We start from the raw sequence: 22,081 nt of genomic DNA, 5'->3' as shown, positions 1-22,081 counted from the left end.
CTGTAACATTATGGCCGGCTTCATTTTTAAAGAAATATGGACCAATGATTCCCTCTGCTCATAGAGCACACCAAACAGTGACTTTTTGAGGATGTAACGGCGTCTCAGCAATGGCTTGTGGATTATGTTCACTCCAAATGCGACAGTTTTGCTTATTGGCATACCCATTCAACCAAAAGTGAGCTTCATCGCTGAACAAAATTTTCTTGTGAAAATCGGGATCGGTGGCCATCTCGTTTTGGGCCCATTCACCGAACGTGCGACGCGCTTGATCAGGTGTAAGTCTATTCATTATGAAATGGCAAACCAAACTGAGAATAAATCAAGTGACAGCTGTCAAAAGGACCATCTACGAAAAAAGTAGTGCCAACTTGAAAACCTAACCTCTAAAAAAACACCCTCTATATGCCTCTTTTAGAAAATAGGCATACACTTCAAAATAGGCAGTGCCAAATCTTTCGTTCTGCTCTTATTACTTCACCTGAATAATTCCGTGGTGAAAACCATCAACATTTTCAAAGCTTTTTAAAATAACAACATTTTAAAAGAAATATAATTTAAACACTCACTAATGACAGAATTTTTTGAAATGAAACTTCTTAACCGGGAATTTTCGTTCCGCGAGAGAGAATAAAGATATAACGTAGAGGAAACGGAAAGAGAGAGCTATACCTTATATATATCTTAGACTTTAGGCTATTTTTCCTGAGTTTTTCCTTGTGGTTGTAAATTTCTAGTGAGAAATAACACTGCCTATTTTTTCTCGTGTTGATTTGTCAACAAAAGATCTGAATTTTCATCATTTATTATTTTGTTCTCTTCAAAATGTTCAATTCGGTTCGTTTTTGGTCGAACATTGGAAAAATTGGCCTAAGTTTGTTTCGGTTCGGTTTCGATTTATGGAAGTGATGTTCGGTCGTTCACCATTTATAACATTCAATACATTCTCCGATTCAATTACCCCACCAAATTTTTAGTGTTGGCTGTATTTTTATTTATCTGAATCTCTCTTTACCGCAACTTACTTATGCTATCGTCGTGGTTTTTATTGCATACTTTACGGCTGTAAAATTAAGTTTATATACCATAGATTTGACAGCCTGATTGCTTGCTATGCGAGCACGGCACCTGAAAGTGAATTCTCAGGCAATACAACTGCATGATTTTAGTGCAAAATATTAAATAGAAAATAAAACAAAGGAGTGGTTTGCCGCTTAACAGAAAATATAAATTGCAATTACCGAAAAAATGTTTAAATGTTTGTAGTTATAAAGCCTCATTATAATTAAAAAAATTTAGTTTTTCACGTGATAACGTCTTATAATTCGATGTTGAACCATTTCTCTGTTGAGAATAGGAAATGAAAGGGAGTGTTTCGAGTATAATGTGTCTTGAAAAAGTCAAATCGATGATGGTGCCTCTTAGTGTTGTTGACTTATTAAAGTCTGATGCACAATCGAAATTGAACATATCTTTCATGAATTTGATAAATGTTTCGTAATTTTTCACGTTTGTGTAAATGTAACTTGACCTATTCCATTGCGATTCTATTTACCTCCTCCTCTATATCCATACAAAATATCTATCAAACAAATAAAATTTAAAATTTCTTTTGAAAAATGCAACCATTCCATCAGTATTTTCTTATGACGTTGTCACGTTAAAGTATCGTCAGTAAACCGACCTCTTTTTATGGTTTACTTAGTTTTTTGTTTATCTTACAATACAATTTAATATTCGAAATTATTTCCATTTTATTTAACATTTTTTTCATTGCCTTATTTTTTATTTACAATACAAATTAGAGTTTAGTTTTTTATAGAAAATATTTACAATAGTTTTCATTCCCTATGAATTTCATGTATTTACACATACTCCACACAAACAAACACAAACTGAGCTAAAATCGTCGTTTACAAATGTATTACTCGCCCTCCTCAAGACTCACATTCATCAATTCCTTTGTAATTTCACTCTTCGATTTCTTCTCACCTTGCAGCTCAGATATTATTTGCAATGCCAATTCCTCAGGCGGACGTGGGGTAAAGCCTGTTGGGCCACCCAAGTTCAATGGCACACCTTTAATTGGGGCAATCGGTGCAGGCAGCCTCTGAAACTGTGGCACCGTTGTGATAATCGTCATTGGCGACTCAGTGCCTGAATTGGCATCCATTGGTGTTCCTGTTGTTGTACTGGTAGTGGTAGTGGTGGCCATTTGGTAGAGCATATGCAGCTGCATCATTGACTTATTTACCGTGGCCAATGTTGGACTCAACTTATCCGATTGCTGCTGCTGCTTTTTGCTTACACTCTGTGTGAATTTTGGGGTCGATTTTTTTTTATTCACTGCAATGTCCGTGCCGGTATCCTCTTTGTGGCTATTCATGTTTGTGTTCATAGCTTTTGACCAATTTTCCAACCAACTACCGCCTGTAGCTTCACTTGTTGTAATTGTAGCCGTGGTGCTACTGGTGAGCTGCTTGAGCGCTTCTTGTGCTTGCTTGCGTAGCAGATAGTCGCGATGCGCTTTGCTCACTTGTCGTTTGTTGAAGGTATTCTCCGAATCAGCATTCTCGCCAATTGGGCGTGTGTTCTTCTGCGGTCCTAGCTCGAGTAGGACCTGGAAGTCCGCGTGGTTGCCGAGACGAAAGCCGAAACCAAGGCGAGAGTCGGTACCTATTTAAGGTGAGATGATCGTATTAGTGTCTTCGAATAATGGCAGAGGAAGGAAAAGATGGCTTGAAAATTTGGGGTTGATTTTTACTTACCTTTTTTAATGGGTGGAATATTGGAGTAGATTAATGATAGAATGGAGGGCAGCTCCTGTGGCACAACAAGTGGCTCGGCGCTGGGTACTAAAAGAAAATAGTTAAATTTCTATTTAAATAAAAGTAAGAAAATAATATGAAATAGGAAATGAAAGATTAAGTTTTGATTATTATGGATGAAAGTGGTTAAAAAAATCAATAATAATAATAATAGTTGCCGTTCGGCGGGGGTGCAAAGCTATAGTTCTAATGGAAATGAAATCTTCTAATTCTTTCTTATTAGCGTTGAAGCTGTATCATTTTTAATTTCTCTTGCTAGCTTTGACTCCAGTTTGAAGCAACAAGTGAGACAAAATGCGGCTTTTTGGCGCTTAGCTTTTCAAATGTGAAGGAGACCGGGGAGGCGTCCCTAAGATGAAGGTTCCTTTTCCTAGCGCTCCTAATGGACCTCGTGATCGTATATCATCATAGTCCATGATAGCTCGGAAGGAGCAATATAAATGGATTTATAGAGTGTAGTTTATTAAGGGGTTATACGCAGTTATGAAGCAAATAAAAGACGGGTTGTCAAGGATTTATCCTGAAGAAACTTCAGAATATTTTAATTTGAAAATTTTTGGCGGTTATAAAAGCATCCTTCAAGAACGTAACAAAATTTTTTATTTATGAAAATGTTGATTATAGAGCGCGCTGCAGGCGATTTCTGGAACCTCCTTTAAAAAAAGACGATTTACGGTGTACATCGTAACTCAGGATTGTATTATCTGAAATCAAAAAACCAAACAAATTTTGTTAATATATTAGATTATCTAGTAATTAATCGTTCGGCTAATCAAAATAGGGAATTTTCACAAAATGGCAGCTTTTAAAAGAAATGATTTCGATTTTTACGTTAAAATTTGGCCGTAAATTGATTATAAAATGGAAAATAAGTATCAGATTTACAAAAGGAACGATTAATTACTAGAAAATGTATCTTTAAAGAATGAGTTAAAACGGTTGACCGATCAAACAAGCCGTTTTCGAGATATCGTGTACACCGACTTGAAAAATGCCGTTTTGAAAAAAACACGTTTAAAGTTTCAATACCTACCTTAAGGGGGAAGTCTACTGTGACAAGGGAAAAAACAGGCTTATTTTCCGGATTTTATTTCTAACAAAATATTGCTCGTACATAAAATCTATTTAAACTCTTATCTTTATTATATATTTAAGTTTTTGAAAAAAAAAAATTTAAGTCAAAATATTCAAAATGGCTGCTGTGGCACTTCTGCAAGCGCAGGTCCGCTTTTCTTAGGTGCCTAAACGGTGTACATGAAATCTTACGTTTCGGTGATCTAAAACAAAAAAACAAAATATTGTTATCATATACATAGTATTGACTCTCGTCTGACGTAGGATTATGTCGATAAAAAATTTTGGCGCTGAAAAAAAAATTCTTGACATTTTTTTCTTTTTTTTTGCCTAAAATTGATGTTACTATTGTTTATAACAATTTAACAAATAACGATATCAAAAAAATCCTATGTCAGACGAGAGACACTATTACAGGGAATATATAATTAAATTTTTAAGCTGATTCATTTATCAGAACTCGAGATATCGTGTACACCGTATACAAAAACTTAGTTTCGAGAAAAATGCGTTTAAAGTTTCAGTTTTGAGCGTTTAAAGCTTTGGAGCGCTTCGGGAAAAGGTCGAAATTTCAACGAAGAAAAATTTAGCCAGCTGTAACACATATTGTACCTTATTTAAGAGGGTTCAAAGTATTTTTTAAGCTAATAAAAAAAAAATCGATTTTTTGAAAAATTCACAGTAGACTTCCCCCTTAAAACGTGCCGAGGCATCTCTACATATTTAGGTATAACTCCGAAAGTATTGCTTAGATCTACTTCAAATTTCGTGCGTATACTTTTGAATATATGTACATTACAAAAATGCAATAAAAAAATAGATTTTTTTGAAAGTCAAAACTGCGTATAACCCCTTAAGGTAAGAAGGAGCTGGCACATTTGTTTGCTCAAAGCAATTGAAATTCTAACACGATACAAGCAATAAGATGATGTAAGATGTCTTATTTATGTCGGCCATCTGGAGCTACTTGATAAATCCATGATGCCCTCTTGGAAAAGCTATTTTTTATTTCAGAGCAAATTCTAAATAAAAAGTTCTTAAGAGCATAGAAATGAAAACTTTCGCTAAACACGTTAGCAGACAATACTGTCTTTACTATGCCGCAAAACGTGGGCAAAAGAGGGCGTTAAGTTTGTTCATGTATCAAAGGACACACTAAAAAGAAAAGATTGGGTAAAATTTTGCGACACTTCAATGAGACCAAGCGAAAAGTTTGCGTGTATTACTTTTCGGCAACAGATTTCTAAATCAGAAGAGGATGAAGTTGTCTGATGCCTATCGAGATTTCGCTCTGTTGGAACGAGCCCGAGACGGTCCAAGTGTAGTTTTATTTAACCGAATTTTGATTTAGATCATATACTGATTGTCGTTTGTTTCACTTGGGAAAAGGACTTGACCATTTTAAGGAGTGACTTATGAAGCGGACTAAATTCAAATCCAACGTCAGTCAACTACTTTTTTTTTGTTTTTTTAATATTTCCATTTTTAAATTACAATCTGTTAACTTTAAACAATAAGTCATTAGGACGAATTTTTTGTTCTCTAACCAATATTAGATAAACATTAAATTTTGCTTCATTTTATGCTACATTATATTATTTTCTAAGTGTTATAATTACTATTATTTTTTTTTTCTTTCTTTTTTTGTTATATTGTGAGTTTTGATGAAGTTAAACGTTTTATATTCGTTTTCCCACTTTCTCCGATTGTGGTAGTTTGCGCATTTGTTCATTTTGATGATTTGTTAGTCCTTGTATATGCTTGATGCTGCATTTTCTAATTGTGTCATCTATTGTATCGATATTGAGGTCGCTGTCATTTGGTATATACCACCCTGCTCGAAGTTTTTTAGATTGGGTCCTTTAAATTATTTTGATATTGGTTTTTTTTTTCTGTGCCCCAGATTTCTATGCCATATTTCCAAATGGGTGAGATTATAGATTTATATATTAGTACTTTGTTGTTAAGGCTTAGTTTTGAATTTTTAGCCAACAGGCAGTATAGTTGTCTGGCGGCCGCCGTAGCCGAATGGGTTGGTGCGTGACTACCATTCAGAATTCACAGAGAGAACGTAGGTTCGAATCTCGGCGAAACATCAAAATTAAGAAAAACATTTTTCTGATAGCGGTCGCCCCTCGGCAGGCAATGGCAAACCTCCGAGTGCATTTCTGCTATGAAAAATCTCCTCATCAAAATATCTGCCGTTCGGAATCGGCTTGAAACTGTAGGCCCCTCCATTTGTGGAGTAACATCAAGACGCACGCCACAAATTGGAGGAGGATCTCGGTCAAACACCCAAGAAGGGTGTACGCGCCAATTATATAGGTATAATATACAATATATTGAGTACCATTCATAAATTTTTTTTTATTGCTTCCCAAAAATATTACACCTGCCTATATTAACAATAAGTAATTTGTTTTAAATATATTATATTTGGATAGTTAAGTGATACTGTAAGGCCATTGCACTTCAGGATCATTTAGAAATACATATGTAGTATATTACATTTGTAAAACATTTACTATAATAATTAGGTAATTACATAAACATTATTATTATATTACAGAGGTCTGTTGGGGTTTTTCGTTTTAGTTTCTTCTTACTGAATTTTTCTTTAGCAGGAAGCTTCCTCATCGTCGGATTTGTGTGCGTCAGAAGTCTGCTTATGTGTCTGCTGCTCGCAATTTGTATTGCTTCGTCAATTGTGTAGATGTTTAAGTCGCGGTGAGTGTCAGCGTTTGGTATTTTCGACTGGGCACGTTGCAGTATTGTCAAATTGGATTTAGAAGCTGTGCCCCAAACTTCTATACCATACTTCCAAATTGGTGCAATTGTCGTTCTGTAAATTAAGGTTTTGTTTTGCAGTGAGAGCTTTGACTGAGGTCCTAGCAGCCAGTACAGTTGTCGAAAACGATTTTTAATTTCCTTTCATTTCTTTATTATATGGTTCTTTCAGCTTAGTTTAGAGTCAATTGTAATGCCTAAGTATTTAGCTTTCGTATCAGTAATCGCGTCAGGGTTTCCAATCTTTAATGAGTCTATGGTTACCTTTCTGTTCGTGTAATTGACTTGTTTTGTCGCCATTAATTTTTATATTCCATTTTTTTAACCAGTCCAGTGTTTTGCTGAAGTCGTTTTTTAAATTTGTTTGTGCTATTTTCGGGTCTCTATGAGATGCCATTAGTACACTATCATCTGCAAACGTCGGAATCTTACTATTCCCTGTAGTCGGTTCCGGTAAATCCTGCGTTCATAGGCTCAATGTATAAAAATGCGTCGTTATATTTAATATAAAATTTTCTATCTCGGATGTAACTTTTTAGCATTAGAAAGTAGTCATATGGCAACCAAGATTGGAGTTTGTGCAGTAAACTAGAATGACATACTTTGTTAAAGGCTTTAGCTACGTCGAGATATACATCCACGCATACTTGTTTATTGTTGAAGTCTTTATTAATTTTGTGAGTGACTCTGTGCACTTGTTGGATTGTCGACTATTTTCGCCTAACTCCGAACTGATGTTGGGGAATTAAATTTATTTTTGTTATAATGGGCTCTATGCAATCAAAGAGTAGCTTCTGAAATATTTTTGATATTGTCGGCAGTAGACTTATTTGTCGGTACGACGATGCAAACGTCGCGTCTTTATTGAGTTTTGGGATCAGCAATTTTCCATGTCTTTGGGAAGAATTTGAAATATTGAAATTTGGGAGCTGTATTGTAGCTCCAACCATCTTTTTTGTCGCCTCCCACAATGAATAGTTTGTAGATTTTGTTGCGTCAATATTTTTAAGGTAATTGTTTAGTTTTTTGTCTTTTTTGTGTTTCAATAGTTCTTTAATTAACATAAATAACATAAAATCATTATATGGCTTACATCGACTTTTGAAAATTTCAGAATGTTTATTAGAAAGCCTTTCTTTGTTAAGGAACTTTATTAAGAAATGTCTACCGTCCTATCCCGGCCGCTTTTCTTTGAGAGCTCGATTCAAAGGCATTAGCTGCTGTCGGCAACGACCGCTAGTGATGGTTTAATAAGTTCATAATAGATGAGACCCTTCTGATTCCACGGGATGCATAACATAACCTTTGAAGCATGAATCTTTTTTTTCGCTGTCGATGGACCTGGTTCCCCTGGCAGGCTCCAACTTTATCGACGCTTAGGGTTATCATAATAGATCAATTTTTCATCGCCAGTGAAACCTTTTCTTTTCTGCCGTTCAAGAAGCATCTCACACGTCGCCAAACGTCTCTCGATATCACTCTCCTTCGATTGATGTGACACCCAGTTACCTGCTTTCTGTACCATTCCCATCCCGTGCAAACGTTTACCGACAGTTGATTTGTCAACATCCAACTCTTTAGACATATCACCAAGGATTCGACATGCGTCTTCATCCAATAATTGTTGTAGTTGAGTATCTTCGATTTTTTTCGGTGCCCCTTCGCGATCTTTATCACTGGATTGTCAGTTTGGAAGCGTCGAAACCACTTTTTACAAGTTGTATTTGATGGAGCGTTTACCGTAAATATTGATAAAAAAGGATCTTTACGCTTCAAACGAATGCCAACTACAGCGATCGAAACCTCACATACATATACACCTTCAAATCACCAGTATATTACTAGAACGAATACAAAAATACAATAGTATCAGCAGCGACACCTCCACTCTATGGGCTCTCCATGCTCGTAGAAGGACCCCCCGCAAAAACATAACGCAATTATGTATTCTTAGCAAAGGTGTGGCGCTTACATTTGCTCGCTAGACTTATGTATGTCGAACACTTTACGTACAACAAAATGATTTAATTTAATTATACGGAGTTTGCCGCGAGGACTTAATTTAAGCACTTGCCTTAATGTGAAATATGTATATCGTCGTTTCCTTTGATTTTGCACAATTTATCTTTATATACTCTATGATTTTAAAACGCGCAACAACATTTTTGAATACTGTTGCTTAACATCAACAAACAAAGGCTTTCTTTTAAATATTGTGACAATTTCATCTTTGTGTAAATACTTTTGACTATGGGTGTATATAGCTCTGGCTACAATTTATTTCATTACAAATATTGTTTTTGTCATTTTTGGAACTGGCATGAAGTTCTGAAGCCAAGTGAAACTTTTTGAAGTCTACAACACCCGCAAAGGTTGGGCGAATTGAACCATACTTTGCTCCAAAACTGCGCAGACCATTAAAAGAGGCGGAACAAAAAATTAAATTAAATGATGAAAATTCACCATCTAATCGAACATCTGATAAAATGGGGAATATCGCGCGGACTGACATGTTGGTCACTAAGCAAGGCAGTTAACCAGCTGTGACCAGATGTGACACGACGCTAATAGACGGAATCCAACCAAGTAGTAGCCGGTGTTATTTTGGCTAAACTTCGCTGTTTGGTTTGAGTAACCATCACAGAAGCTATGGACACCGGACCATTCGCCATATGAAAAGTTTTGAAGATTTGAAGAAGCCATGGAATATCTGTGTTCATGGGCACGGAGATTTGACGATGGTAAATTAAATACCGTTAGAATCACCGTTGGAGAAGTTGCTGAGGACATAGACATATCGCTTGGCTCGTGCCATTTGATTTTTTTTTCAATGATTTGGGCATGAAACAGGTCGTCGCAAAATTCGTAACAAAACTGCTCTATTTCGACCAAAAGCAGCATCGCATGAACATTGCTAATGAGATGTTGGACTCTGTCCGCGACAACCTAAATTTGCTCCAGAGAGTCATAACTGGTGACGAATCGTGAGTTTATGGTTATGACGTGGAAACCAAAGCTAAATCATCTCAATGGAAGCTGCCGCAAGAACCAAGACCGAAAAAAACGCGCTAAGTTCGGTTGAATGTAAAAGTTGTGCTTACCGTTTTCTTCGATTACAGGGGTGCGTTGTGCATCATGAGTTTTTGCCACAGGGTAAAACGGTCAATAAGGAATATTACCTGCAAGTTATGAGCAATTTGCGCAAAGCAATCCGCCAGAAACGCCCGGATTTGTGGAAGTACAAAAATTGGCTCTTGCATCACGATAACGTCCCTGCTCACACATCGTTGCTTGTGCACGACTTTTTGGCCAAAAACAACACACTAATGATGCCACAGGCACCGAATTCCCCAGATCTGGCCGCTTGTGACTTTTTCTTGTTCCCGAAGCTGAAGAGCCCCATGAAAGGACGATGCTACGCTACGATTGACGAGATAAAGATGGCATCGAAGGAGGAGCTGAACAAGATAAAAAAAATGATTTTTTGAAGTGCTTCGAAGATTGGAAAAAACCTTGGCACATGTGCATAATATCTCATGGGGATTACTTTGAAGGGGGCAAAATAGATATTAATGAATAAATAATTAATTTTGAAAAAACACAAAATTTCGCGATACTTTTTGAACACACCTCGTATATGGCTCACTAAAGACATATAGCGGAAAACATTGAGAATTTTTTTCATCATTAACACTACGGTTGTTGTCTATGTGAGATCTATTCAGATCAGCCAGATATACCTAACCTAACATTTATCACTAAGAAAAGATGGCATGCCGCAAATTTCGGCTAGTTAACAACTCTTTTGTGTGGATAGGTCCCGAAGTTTAATACACTCCTGCCTTTAATAATTTGGGGTTAAAACCTTACATTATCCGTATGGTCCTCATGTCGGTTGGGTGAGAGAGGTGATTTTATTTTTACAAAAAAGGCATGACAGAAAATGGTTTTAGGATACTAAGAGTTAGCTAATGAATTCGGAGTAAGCCACTGAATATAGCCCCCTTCTCCTCTCTCTCCCGTTCATAGCCATAATGATTGTGCTAACACCATGAACGCCTTATCTCTATGAAGGCCTATAACTGCACTGGCTGTCTGATACTCGCAAAACCAATCAACTGAACCTCAACTAAACTAATTTATGCCTCATACTATATGTACTAAATTACGTTTACGCTCTGCTTAATTGTTAAAGCAGAAATTGACAAAAATAAAAATACATTAAAACGAGGGAACTACAAACACGGAATACCAGCATTCCAGCAAAATATTTATAGTTCCTTATCTACTGCAGCACACCTTTAGCCTCATTAAAAAATGACTTCATTGTGAGAAAAGGTAGCGAGATTTCAAATCTAAAGTTATGTAATAGACTCGTAGCGTACGTTGGGCTTGGCTTAATAGCCAGTTAGCGCGGATCATAAAACAAAAACCAACAGCAAAAAAAGTAAAAAATTTAAAGTGCATATGCGTTTGTTTGATGCTTTTCATTTTTTTTTAGCTCAGTTTTTTTTACATTTTTATTTATTTGTTTTTTCGTGTCTTTCTCTAATGCAAGCTGTTTGCTGCAAGCGGTTGCGGTTAGGCATTTAAAATTGGCACCTTGAGCTCAACTGGCGACATATTTTTGTGACTAGCTTACAGCTTTACAGTCTACAGGCTTTTGTGTTTTGTTTCACCGTAAATAAGCTTTTAACAGTTGATTTAAAACAGCAAATATTTTTATGATTTATTTGTTCATTATAAATATTTTGTATTGATTTTTTAGTACCTACAAATATTTTTAGTAATTGACCAACAAAATCTGCAGCAAACTGCTCTAAGATTTCCTAAGCAGTAATGGCACAAGCAATTTTGGATATTTCCTGGACTGTCGAATGGAGATGAATAGATTTTGAAACGTCAGAAAGCCAAAACCTACTTCGTGCGATGGAGCATTTATCGATAACAAGCTCAAAAATTTGCAGATGTGGAATCAGAGATCACTATGGAAATTGAAATTAATCAACAAATGACGAAATATATGATTTTAAAGGAAGCTGAGAACAGAAGACGATCAACACCACCAAAGATAAAAAGATATAAATTTGAAGGCGTTGAAACACATGGGTACCTGGGAACGACTTTGTGTATTGGCAATGCAGGCAGCCAAAAGAGTAAGCACGGTTCGACGAAACTGCTGAAGTCAAAACAATTTAACAAGCAAATTCGATGTATTTATCAATGTCAAGGCCTGGATTTTGCTGCGGAGCGGAAACCTGGGACATAACGAAAATGAAGAAGATGACGCAAAACGTCTCAATGAATGAATAACTAACAAACAATGCATGTACCAATAAAGAAGAATAGCGAATGGGGGGAACAAATAACGACGACAGTGCGCAATTGATACGGGGAGAGGACGCACAGTGTGACGTCCCCATATAAGCGGCGGCTAAAAATTTTAAACAAGTAAATTTATTGAAATTTTGAGTATGGCCTACTTCCACATAGGAAAGACGAAATATGGTCAAGATTGACCTGCTGTCATGCCTTCCACTCTTGTGAGCGGAGGCTTTCAAAGTTATCCGATTTTGATCAAATTTGGTTTGCATGCGTGTTTCCCATATAGAATCACAAGTCTAAAATGTAGCGAAGATTGATGCAAAAAAAGTAAAATGTGAGCTGATTTTGATGAAATGATCGAGCATGTGCAATTTTCTATGCCCTCATTGTTTCGGGGTATTATTATATTTCGGTATTACTTCGCATACAAATATATTAGTTTCAATTATAACTCTGAACATATAATTCGTTTGTCGAAAACAAGGATATTACTGTTAAAATTTAGCATATTTCAAGTCACTTCATCTGATAAATTTTATGTTTTGCCACAAGTTTTCGGAGACTTACACGAATGATTTCTTTTTCAAAAAGCATCAAAAATATTTCCTAAAAAAAAAGGTTTTTTAGAGTTTTGGGTTTGGGGAAGCATAATCACCCTGCAAGCCTCATGCAACTATGATTTTTGCAAATACCGTCGTACGAAAATTATACTAGATATCTGGCGGTAGGCGGCTGCCGTAGCCGAATGGGTTGGTGCGTGATTACCATTCGGAATTCACAGAGAGAACGTAGGTTGGAATCTCGGTGAAACACCAAAATTAAGAAAAAGTTGCCCCTCGGCAGGCAATGGCAAACCACCGAGTGTATTACTGCCATGAAAAAGCTTCTCATAAAATATCTGCCGTTCGGAGTCGGCTTGAAACTGTAGGTCCCTCCATTTGTGGAACAACATCAAGACGCACACCACAAATAGGAGAGGAGCTCGGCCAAACACCCAAAAAGGGTGTACGCGCCAATTATATATATATATATCTGCAGTATACAAACATATAAGCAATGGAGCGGGTAAAGGACCAAAGATTTCCGAAATAAAGATATCCAGTACCTGAAATAATTTTTTTAAATCATTTTTCGTAAAAGTCCTTTAGGGCGGATTTCTGAATTCAAGCTGCCAAAAATATTTGTAATATTTCATTCATTTTTTTGTAAATTTAAAAAAAGGTGGCAACTCTATATTAATTTCTGCATAAATAAGCAAGAATTGATTGTTCAAAGGATTAAAATTGGTTTAATGTTTAGAGGAAATAAAAGATGGCTCTTTAAATTATTTCATTTTGATGGCCTTAGATTCTCATTCGCATGGGCTCGCCAGAAACAGAAGGTAATGTTATTTTTATGTTGCTAATGTATGAAAAGTCAAAGATGCATGCGAATTGGACAAGACCAGGCAATCGATAATAAAAAATGAGCTATTCGAATACTTCACCACATGCCCTATAGCTCAGAGTTAACAATACCAAATTTTTTTTAAATCCAAAAATTTAAAGCGAGAATGAATTTAAGTCGATTATTTCTATTTATTTTGAAGGTCTAGGCTTAAAAGACGTATATCGGAAACTAATAATAATTTCGTACACCTCTTCATTTCGAAAATTTTGTGAGTTCATCCGGAATCCTAAACAATAACGCGAAATTAATCAGCCAATTTTCTTTTTGAATAGCTTTTTTACTAAATAACAAAATAAAAACGATTTTGAGTGATAGAAATCTTTATTTTGACCTTTACGCGCTCTATAGCTTCACGGTTTGCATATTGCAGCTGCTAATGTCATTTGGTAAAATTATACATTTTTCGACAGGGTAATTAATTTTGTGCCCCTTGTATTAGTCATACGTGTATTGAATGACTATTCATATATTGATATTGCTATTGTTGTTATAATCATGCATATGTGTGTCATATTTGTGCAGCAAACTGTAGTATTAGAATCACCGCACATCTGCTAAGAATTGACAGCACTAACGCCATTCAAGGCAAACTTTATATTCAAGGCATTTTAGCTTCGTTTATATTGTTATATTACTAGCATCGCACTGCAGGTATATTTTCAGAAGATCAGAAGACTTAGCTGGCTTGACCACACATCTATCCAAACATCAAACGTTGTAGAGTTTGCCGGAGACGCTTGATTTTACAAAAAACGCAAAAAAAAAAAACAAAGTATGAAGAAATTAACGCAAGGCTGTGAAAGGTTTTATATTCATTTTGTAAAATTAAATTAAAAATTGTATTAATCAGTTTCTTGTAAATTGACATTTAGTACTTCATGTCATCCAACAATGACTAGGCCATACTTTATTTTTTAAGCTCAACTCAACAGACGAGTTTATTGACTTAACAGCCGAAATCATTTGACTCTCCAATTATGCTAATATACTCACGCATATGGAATCAGCACGCAGGTGCTTAAAAGACGCTTCATCAGCTGAAGAGCAGTAGAGTCACTTAGTTGCTTATTAGATGGCAATTACGTATGTAGCATCAAATACAAGAAAACAAAAGCCGAACTAAACGACCTTGACACAATGACGACACAGCACAGAGAGCACAGCACAGCACTTTGAACGGCCAAACGCCTAAGAGCCATAAAAGTAAGAAATCGCAAGAGGCCGACAGGTATGAAATGGTGAAGAGGTATAAACAACTATGAATCCGCTGCTTCGAAACCGGTTTCAAATTTACTCAATAGCTGTCAACTACGCGATACGAAATATTTGTATTTATAAATTTTTGGAGTTTGAAGCAATAGGGCAGACTTCAAAGAGCGGCTCTACTAAAAAACACGCAAAACTTGTGAACCAAAGAGCGTGAGAGCATGAATGTGAAATAGAGATAGTGCATGCAATACTTAAATCCATATACAAACACATGCATGAGTATTGTATTTGTTAATTGAATGGTGCAATACTTACAAAAACAACAGCATATTAGCAAAATACTAAAAGCAGCGGAAAATGTAGCGCTTTTGGTGTGGTACAGCATTTTCAGTGGGGCATTCATCTGGGTCTGCGGGTCGAATGACTGTTTTGGGTAGCTGCAGCGGCATTTATGGCAATTTTCAGCGTTTTTGCTGGTGATGGCTGGTGGCGCTGGTCGACGACCACTTCATTCAGCAAGAAATCAAAGTTATGTTGCAAGCTGCAAGTCTTTCTTTATTTCGTTGATGCTGATTGCTTGCTAAAAGATTTGATGTTGAAATTTTATTGCAATAGAAAAAAAAATAAATGAATCAAAATCACATCGAAGTACTGGTCGATTAATATTGTTGTAAAAAAAGTACGCGAGTTGCAAATCTGTTAGCGAACTGTTGTTATATCAATATAAATTCGTTTAATAGTTTCTGTGCTACTTTTATTGTTATATTAAAATTTTTGTTCTTTATTAAGTTTTTCAAAATTTATCTTAAATAAATTACTCTGTGAGGTTCAAAATTTGGGCTATGGTTTTGGTAAGTAGCCTTACTTCATTGAGGTTTTCTTAAATTAATGGTGTCCTCCGTTTTACCAGATTGGCTCCAGTTTGCAAGATAAATGTGTATAGAATTATCCCTAAGGGCCGCGGAAAGCTCAGAATCGGTCTAAGGTGGCTGCCTTAGGGTCTAGGGAGCTACCGAAAATACCTCAAAGACGTTAGTAGTACAAATTTTTATAAATTAGAATTAAGTGACATAGAGTAACTGGGGGTATTGGTATACAGGCACGTTTTCTCGAAATCTAAGAGTATTGAAATAACAGCACAAAGATAAACAGTCGTGCTATGCTCCTTTGTGAGTAGTGCATTTAAAGCGGTGTTCGATGATGCAGCCCTAGTAATATCTCCCATACTCGCTAGAAATACTTGCAATGGAAGCTGCCCAAATAAAAGGAACACAGAGGCCTAAAAGCTCGTCTGCTCGTGCGTAGTTACGAAAAACTGCTTCGTTGAGTGACAAATAATAAATGTTATAGAAAATGTTCTCTACATATTCTTCACACGCTCGCGCTTCGGTTTTGCAAAAGAAAAACTTCACAGAGTCTTTGGAAAATCGGAAATATTCGTGCAACATATGCTGAGCTCGACGGAAAAGTGGAATGCAGCATGCAACTTAGTGGTTGTGACTGTGAAAGAGATGAGGCGTTTTGAAAAACTGAAGCACGGCAGCGGAGGCTAATCGCCATCCCTCTCCTCAATATGATACTTGACGGTAGTCCCGCGGCGAGAGGTGATGGAACTAAACAGGCTTAGCCTGCTTTCAGAAGGCTGCGTGAGAGTAGCTCGCTACCGCCTATATAAAAAAAAAACTTTTCCGCAGTACTTGCGAAGAAGCAAAAATGAACCATTGCAGAGTTTTTCTTAACGAAACTTGGTCTAGCTCTAACTTAAGCTGGAGCGATTAAAAATGATTAAGTACTATATTTACTGGAAATTGAGTATACTGGATATTCACTGTGAATGACATAAGTAGAACATGCTGTGCCACAAGGGTTTGTTATGTGCTTTCTTTCAATATCTCGCTTTTTTAATATCTCTAAAAAAAAATAGTACTTGTAGAATGTGAGATCGATTGGATTTGATTCGAGTAAAAGTTCAGGCTCGACTTAAATATCTCAGTATTGTAGGCCGACAACGAATTGGCATACCAAAATACCCGCACTAACTCTACTTTGTGGAATGTTTGACTGGCATGAATATATACATAAGTATGATATCCAAGTGAAATATTTTATGGGAATAGCAAAAGGGAAAGGACAATAGCATAACTTACGTTTCGAGTTTACAAAATCATAAATTGATTTATGGTCGCAAATGATATTATTTCTCATATTACATATACGAGTTGTGTTCAAAAAGTATCGCGAATTTTGTGTTTTTTCAAAAATTATTTATTTATTCATTAATATCTATTCTGTCCCCTTCAAAGTAGTCCCCGTGAGATATTATGCACTTGTGCTAAGGTTTTTTCCAATCTTCGAAGCAATTCAAAAAATCATTTTTTTATCTTGTTCAGCTCCTCCTTCGATGCAGTCTTTATTTATCTCGTCAATCGTAGCGTAGCATTGTCCTTTCATGGGCATCTTCAGCTTCGGGAACAAGAAAAAGTCACAGGCGGCCAGATCTGGGGAATACGGTGCCTGTGGCATCATTAGTGTGTGGTTTTTGGCCAAAACGTCGCGCACAAGCAACGATGTGTGAGCAGGGACGTTATCGTGATGCAAGAGCCAATTTTTGTACTTCCACAAATCCGGGCGTTTCTGGCGGATTGCTTTGCGCAAATTGCTCATAACTTGCAGGTAATATTCCTTATTGACCGTTTTACTCTGTGGCAAAAACTAATGATGCACAACGCCCTTGCAATCGAAGAAAACGGTAAGCAAAACTTTTACATTCAACCGAACTTGGCGCGCTTTTTTCGGTCTTGGTTCGTGCGGCAGCTTCCATTGAGATGATTGAGCCTTGATTTCCACGTCATAACCATAAACTCACAATTTGTCACCAGTTATGACCCTCTGGAGCAAATTTAGGTCGTCGCGGATAGAGTCCAACATCTCATAAGCGATGTTCATGCGATGCTGCTTTTGGTCGAAATAGAGCAGTTTTGTTACGAATTTTGCGGCGACCCGTTTCATGCCCAAATCATTGAAAAAAAAATCAAATGGCACGAGCCAAGCGATATGTCTATGTCCTCAGCAACTTCTCTAACGGTGATTCCACGATTGGCCAATACCATTCTCTTCACTTCATCAATTTTTTCATCTGTTGTTGAAGTGGTCGGGCGTTCGGCACGCTTTGCGTCGTTCACATCTTCTCGGCCTTCTGAGAACATTTTGTACCACTGATAAACGTTGATTTGGTCCAAAGTAGCTTCTCCGTATGACACAGTCAACATTCGGAATGCATCCGCGCACTTAATTTCGTTTTTCACACAAAATTTGATACATTTTCTTTGATCCATCTTTTTGAATAGGTAAAAATCGAAGACGAGCCGAAACACGTGCAAGCAAACCAGCTGTCAACAATTAACTCAACATTCAAAATGGCCGAACTCGTCGGCATGAGTGAGAGACATGAGTACCAACATATCGCCACAAAAAATTGAAATTCGAATATACGTAACCTGCGAAAATTCAAAATTCGCGATACTTTTTGAACATACCTCCTATGCTGCAATACATAACTAAATATATATATATATAATTGGCGCGTACACCCTTTTTGGGTGTTTTGCCGAGCTCCTCCTCGTATTTGTGGTTTGCGCCTTGATGTTGTTCCACAAATGGAGGGACCTACAGTTTCAAGCCGACTCCGAACGGCATATATTTTTTTTATGAGGAGCTTTTTCATGACAGAAATACACTCGGAGGTTTGCCATTGCCTGCCGAGGGGTAACCGCTATTAGAAAAATGTTTTTCTTAATTTTGGTGTTTTCACCGAGATTCGAACCGACAATCTCTCTGTGAATTCCGAATGGTAGTCGCGCACCAACCCATTCGGCTACGGCTAGCACAAGGAATTATGGACAAATTTTGACATTTTATTTATTGATTATTTATTTAATTTTTTTTTTTTAATTATTGACTCTATTTCCACACCACTATAAAGTTTTTAGTTGTACATTTGCAACACCTCACTGAATTTTACTATATAAACACGCACGCATACATATACACACGCAATCACAAGGCCATCGCTGTGAATGAAAAATGCAAACAAACAAAAACTGTTTAAGGCGGACAGCACATTTGGTAAACACTCTCACTTTTCTTTACGATTTTTATTGTTATTCGTTGATTGGTTTTTGTTTTTGTTTTTGCATCGATTTTTAAACAAATTTTTCAAGTCTTATTAATACACTGCTGTTAATTTTGTGCATAAGTTACTGGGAGTTGTGAAAACAATATCAATGAATTATTTTTATAATAAAAGAAGTTTTTGAAGCTAAATACTACTTTTTTTAACTATTAGCGCATTTTCGTTTACTATTTTTCACTCATTTGTTGAGAGCATCTCCCACATTTCTCATTTCTCTCTTCCACTCTGACGCTCACTTTTTATGCTTTATTTGGACATGCAGTACTTATAAGAAAAAAAAAATTAATGTACGCACATGTACATTAAAATTCCAATGGGCTTGCAAAAAAATGCAAACAAAAAAATATTGGCTGTCCAATCAAGTCAACGGAATGGAGGCCAATGCGACGCAAAAACTGCGCCAAAAGCGCAAAAAAAATCGAAAAACGAAAGTCCAATGAAAGTGTACACATTTCAATACTGAAATCGTTTTTGTTTATTTGTAAATTGTTTTTCTAACATATTTTTGTTAATTCAAATATTCTCACACATTTCGATGGCATTGACAACGGTTGTGGTCGTACTTATACGCGTATACGCAACTTCTTAGTAAAATTTGTTATATAGTTTTCTTTTTTGCAATAATTTCTATGCATTTTGAATCAATGCCATTTTCTTAATACACTCGTGGCTTGCATTTGTTGTTTTTGTTTTTACATATACTTTTTTAATAACTCCAAATCAAAAAATAATAATTTTTTACACCCTCTACGCTCTACAACACTTACAACTTTTTCGGTTCGCGTTCGCACGTTGACTGAAATCGAAATTTTTAAATGCACGCCGTTCAACCAAAAAAACCCAATTGGTAGCAACATTAACAACAACAATTATGAGCGTGAGTTTTTACTGCAACATCAAAAAGTCGTTGTTTCGTTGTTTTGTCGGTGCCCAGTTTATAGCAGTAGCAGCGTCGCCAATTTCCCTCGGTAAGTAACTTGAGCCACTCGGCCAACTCCAACGAATCGTGGTATATCACGTAATGCTGTTGCGCATGCGCATACCGAACAGTGTGCTAATTGAGTTTGTAGGCATACAAAATGTTTTTTGTTTTTGTCAGCAAGCACGCATTGGTGCTTGCAAGTAGATCCACAAAAGTGTCGATAGTATTATATTTATATCAGTGGTTTGATTTCGAGGGCTAGCATCGCGCCAAATATAACTAGTTAAAGCACTGCCTTTGTCAAAAAAAAAAGAAGGAGAGAGAAAGTGGCGCCTGCAAATTGGGGAGGAGAAAAATTTGATAAATAATAAAAAGTAATGAATAAAATAGATTAGTACCTGTAAGTATAATTCTTAAATCATCGGTGGTAGCGAGGACACCAGCAATGGTTTTGCACTAACGTGCTAATGGAGCTCACATCAACATTCAATAAAATAACTTATTACAAAGTGCCGTACCTCTCTGCTCTTACGGCACGCGCCTCTATTGGTTTTTTAAAGGAATATCTGCATTTAAAGAAACAAGATAGGGGGTAGGGTAGGTTAGTACAAACCGTGGAAGAGAAAGCGGCACGCGTCCTGAAGTAGCTAAAAGGACTACTTCGAGAAGTGGAGGATTTCCATGGAGCATTGGGGGAATAAACATATACAAGTAAACGTATACATGCACATACATATATAAAACTAAAATAAAATCTTTTACTGGTCAACTTGTGAGTGAATGCCCAAGTTGTAACTTTACCACACTCAAAAAATTTCTATTTTGAGTTTAATACATTTTAAAGATAGCTGCTTGCTGTATATATCTAGATGTACTGGAAATATTCTTTCAATATCAAATCGTATATTCACCAAGAATAACGTAGACACCAAAATGTCGTATTCATTACTGCATTCATAGTGCAGATTTCGAGGAACTTTTCTGCAGCCTTCAACCGCTCTGCTAAAAGAATTGTTATATCTATCACGGAAGAAGTCGATGGACTGTTTCTTGGTATACTACCATTTAGAAAGATAAATATTTATTTCGGTAACCAAACCGCAACCAACCCTTGGGTTAATTGGTAGTGTAATTGAAATTAGTCGAAGAACTCTTGATATCGCTCTCAGTTGCATACGAATACACTTAGCTGGAGGTCATCTTGCAGGAAACTGCATGACCGATGGAAAGACAAGGCAGAGTTGACAAGGCCTTATAGCATGTTGATCGGATGCGTTCGAGGTATATTTTGGGGCTATTTAAGCCACATTTATCGTAAATGGTGGCAGGACAGTCCCCAATGGAAATTCATATTGCCAAACTTGACTTATAAACTCAGCATACAACAGTCAACTACCTATTCGAAATTTGTATGGCGAATGAAAAGGAGGATCACCTCAACATCTACTCCTGAGTTGTTTGCTGTCACAAGACGTAGATTAGGATTTTTCGCCTTCACTAAAAAGCTTTATAGTTTGTATATCAGCATATAATTTCCTCTTTAACACTCAGTGTTTTCCTTTCCGCAACTCCTATCTTTAGTGTATTTCTAACGTTATAACACATGCTTCAACCATTAGTTCATTTTTCATTCCAGATTAGTAATTCAATTTTGTATGGATTCTTATTCTTTCATATTTTTTTAGATAATTCTGTTTTTAAGCATTCTGGTGGGCAGTTTACATACGGTTACCTTATTAATCTAATGTTAATTTATCATATTATTATTGGCAAAATCGAATATTACAATGCGCATCGTAATTAAAAACTTAGTCTACCTATAAAAGATTTCCATAAATCACGGTTTCTAGCTACATAGTTTAGTTCGTTGAATGATCATTTATTAGCCTCATACATCTTCTTCAAGTCAATTTTGGCCGACACCTATTTCTAGCGCATTTTGGATTCCACTGAAAAATACTGCAGTATTCTTGCCGATTTTTGTTTTAAATTCCACGTTTTGCTCCATAAAGTATAACTGATTTCATACAAGTATCCAAAATCTTTATTTTTATGACTCTTTTAATCGCTTTGTAAGATTACACTCGAGATAGCCTATCAATCATACTTGTCACTTTGGATATCCTTTGCTGAATGTCAGATGCTGTACTACCGTCGAGGACCAAGATTCTGCTCACATCCAAAGTTAGTGACTTCGTTACCTTTCAGGGTTGATACAGTCTACTTTTTCTAAGGCCTATAATATCCAATTTTTGGCGTTGAAAAACATTTTTTCACTTACATATACTGATTCAT

General features: G+C 36.4%; 1 protein-coding gene across 5 annotated transcripts; it reads right to left on the bottom strand.

Moving 5' to 3' along the window:
- Nucleotides 1-1,752: 1,752 nt before the first annotated feature.
- LOC128864460 (uncharacterized) lies at nucleotides 1,753-19,749 on the bottom strand. 5 transcript variants are annotated; one of them, XM_054104125.1, is made up of 4 exons: nucleotides 19,632-19,749; nucleotides 14,988-15,252; nucleotides 2,769-2,855; nucleotides 1,753-2,676 (listed from the first exon to the last, which is right to left on the bottom strand). In XM_054104125.1, the coding sequence occupies exons 2-4, from the start codon at nucleotides 15,073-15,075 to the stop codon at nucleotides 1,925-1,927; spliced, it is 927 nt and encodes a 308-aa protein (XP_053960100.1). In that variant the 5' UTR covers nucleotides 15,076-15,252; nucleotides 19,632-19,749; the 3' UTR covers nucleotides 1,753-1,924. The 5 variants fall into 5 exon arrangements, with proteins under 5 accessions (XP_053960100.1, XP_053960103.1, XP_053960102.1 ...); XM_054104128.1 differs by lacking the exon at nucleotides 19,632-19,749 and adding an exon at nucleotides 19,392-19,566; XM_054104127.1 differs by lacking the exon at nucleotides 19,632-19,749 and adding an exon at nucleotides 19,364-19,382.
- Between the last annotated feature and the right edge of the window lie 2,332 nt (nucleotides 19,750-22,081).

This window comes from Anastrepha ludens, chromosome 5, assembly GCF_028408465.1.
Source record: "Anastrepha ludens isolate Willacy chromosome 5, idAnaLude1.1, whole genome shotgun sequence".
Taxonomy (NCBI): domain Eukaryota; kingdom Metazoa; phylum Arthropoda; class Insecta; order Diptera; family Tephritidae; genus Anastrepha; species Anastrepha ludens.
This window is presented reverse-complemented; position numbering and strand designations above follow the sequence as displayed.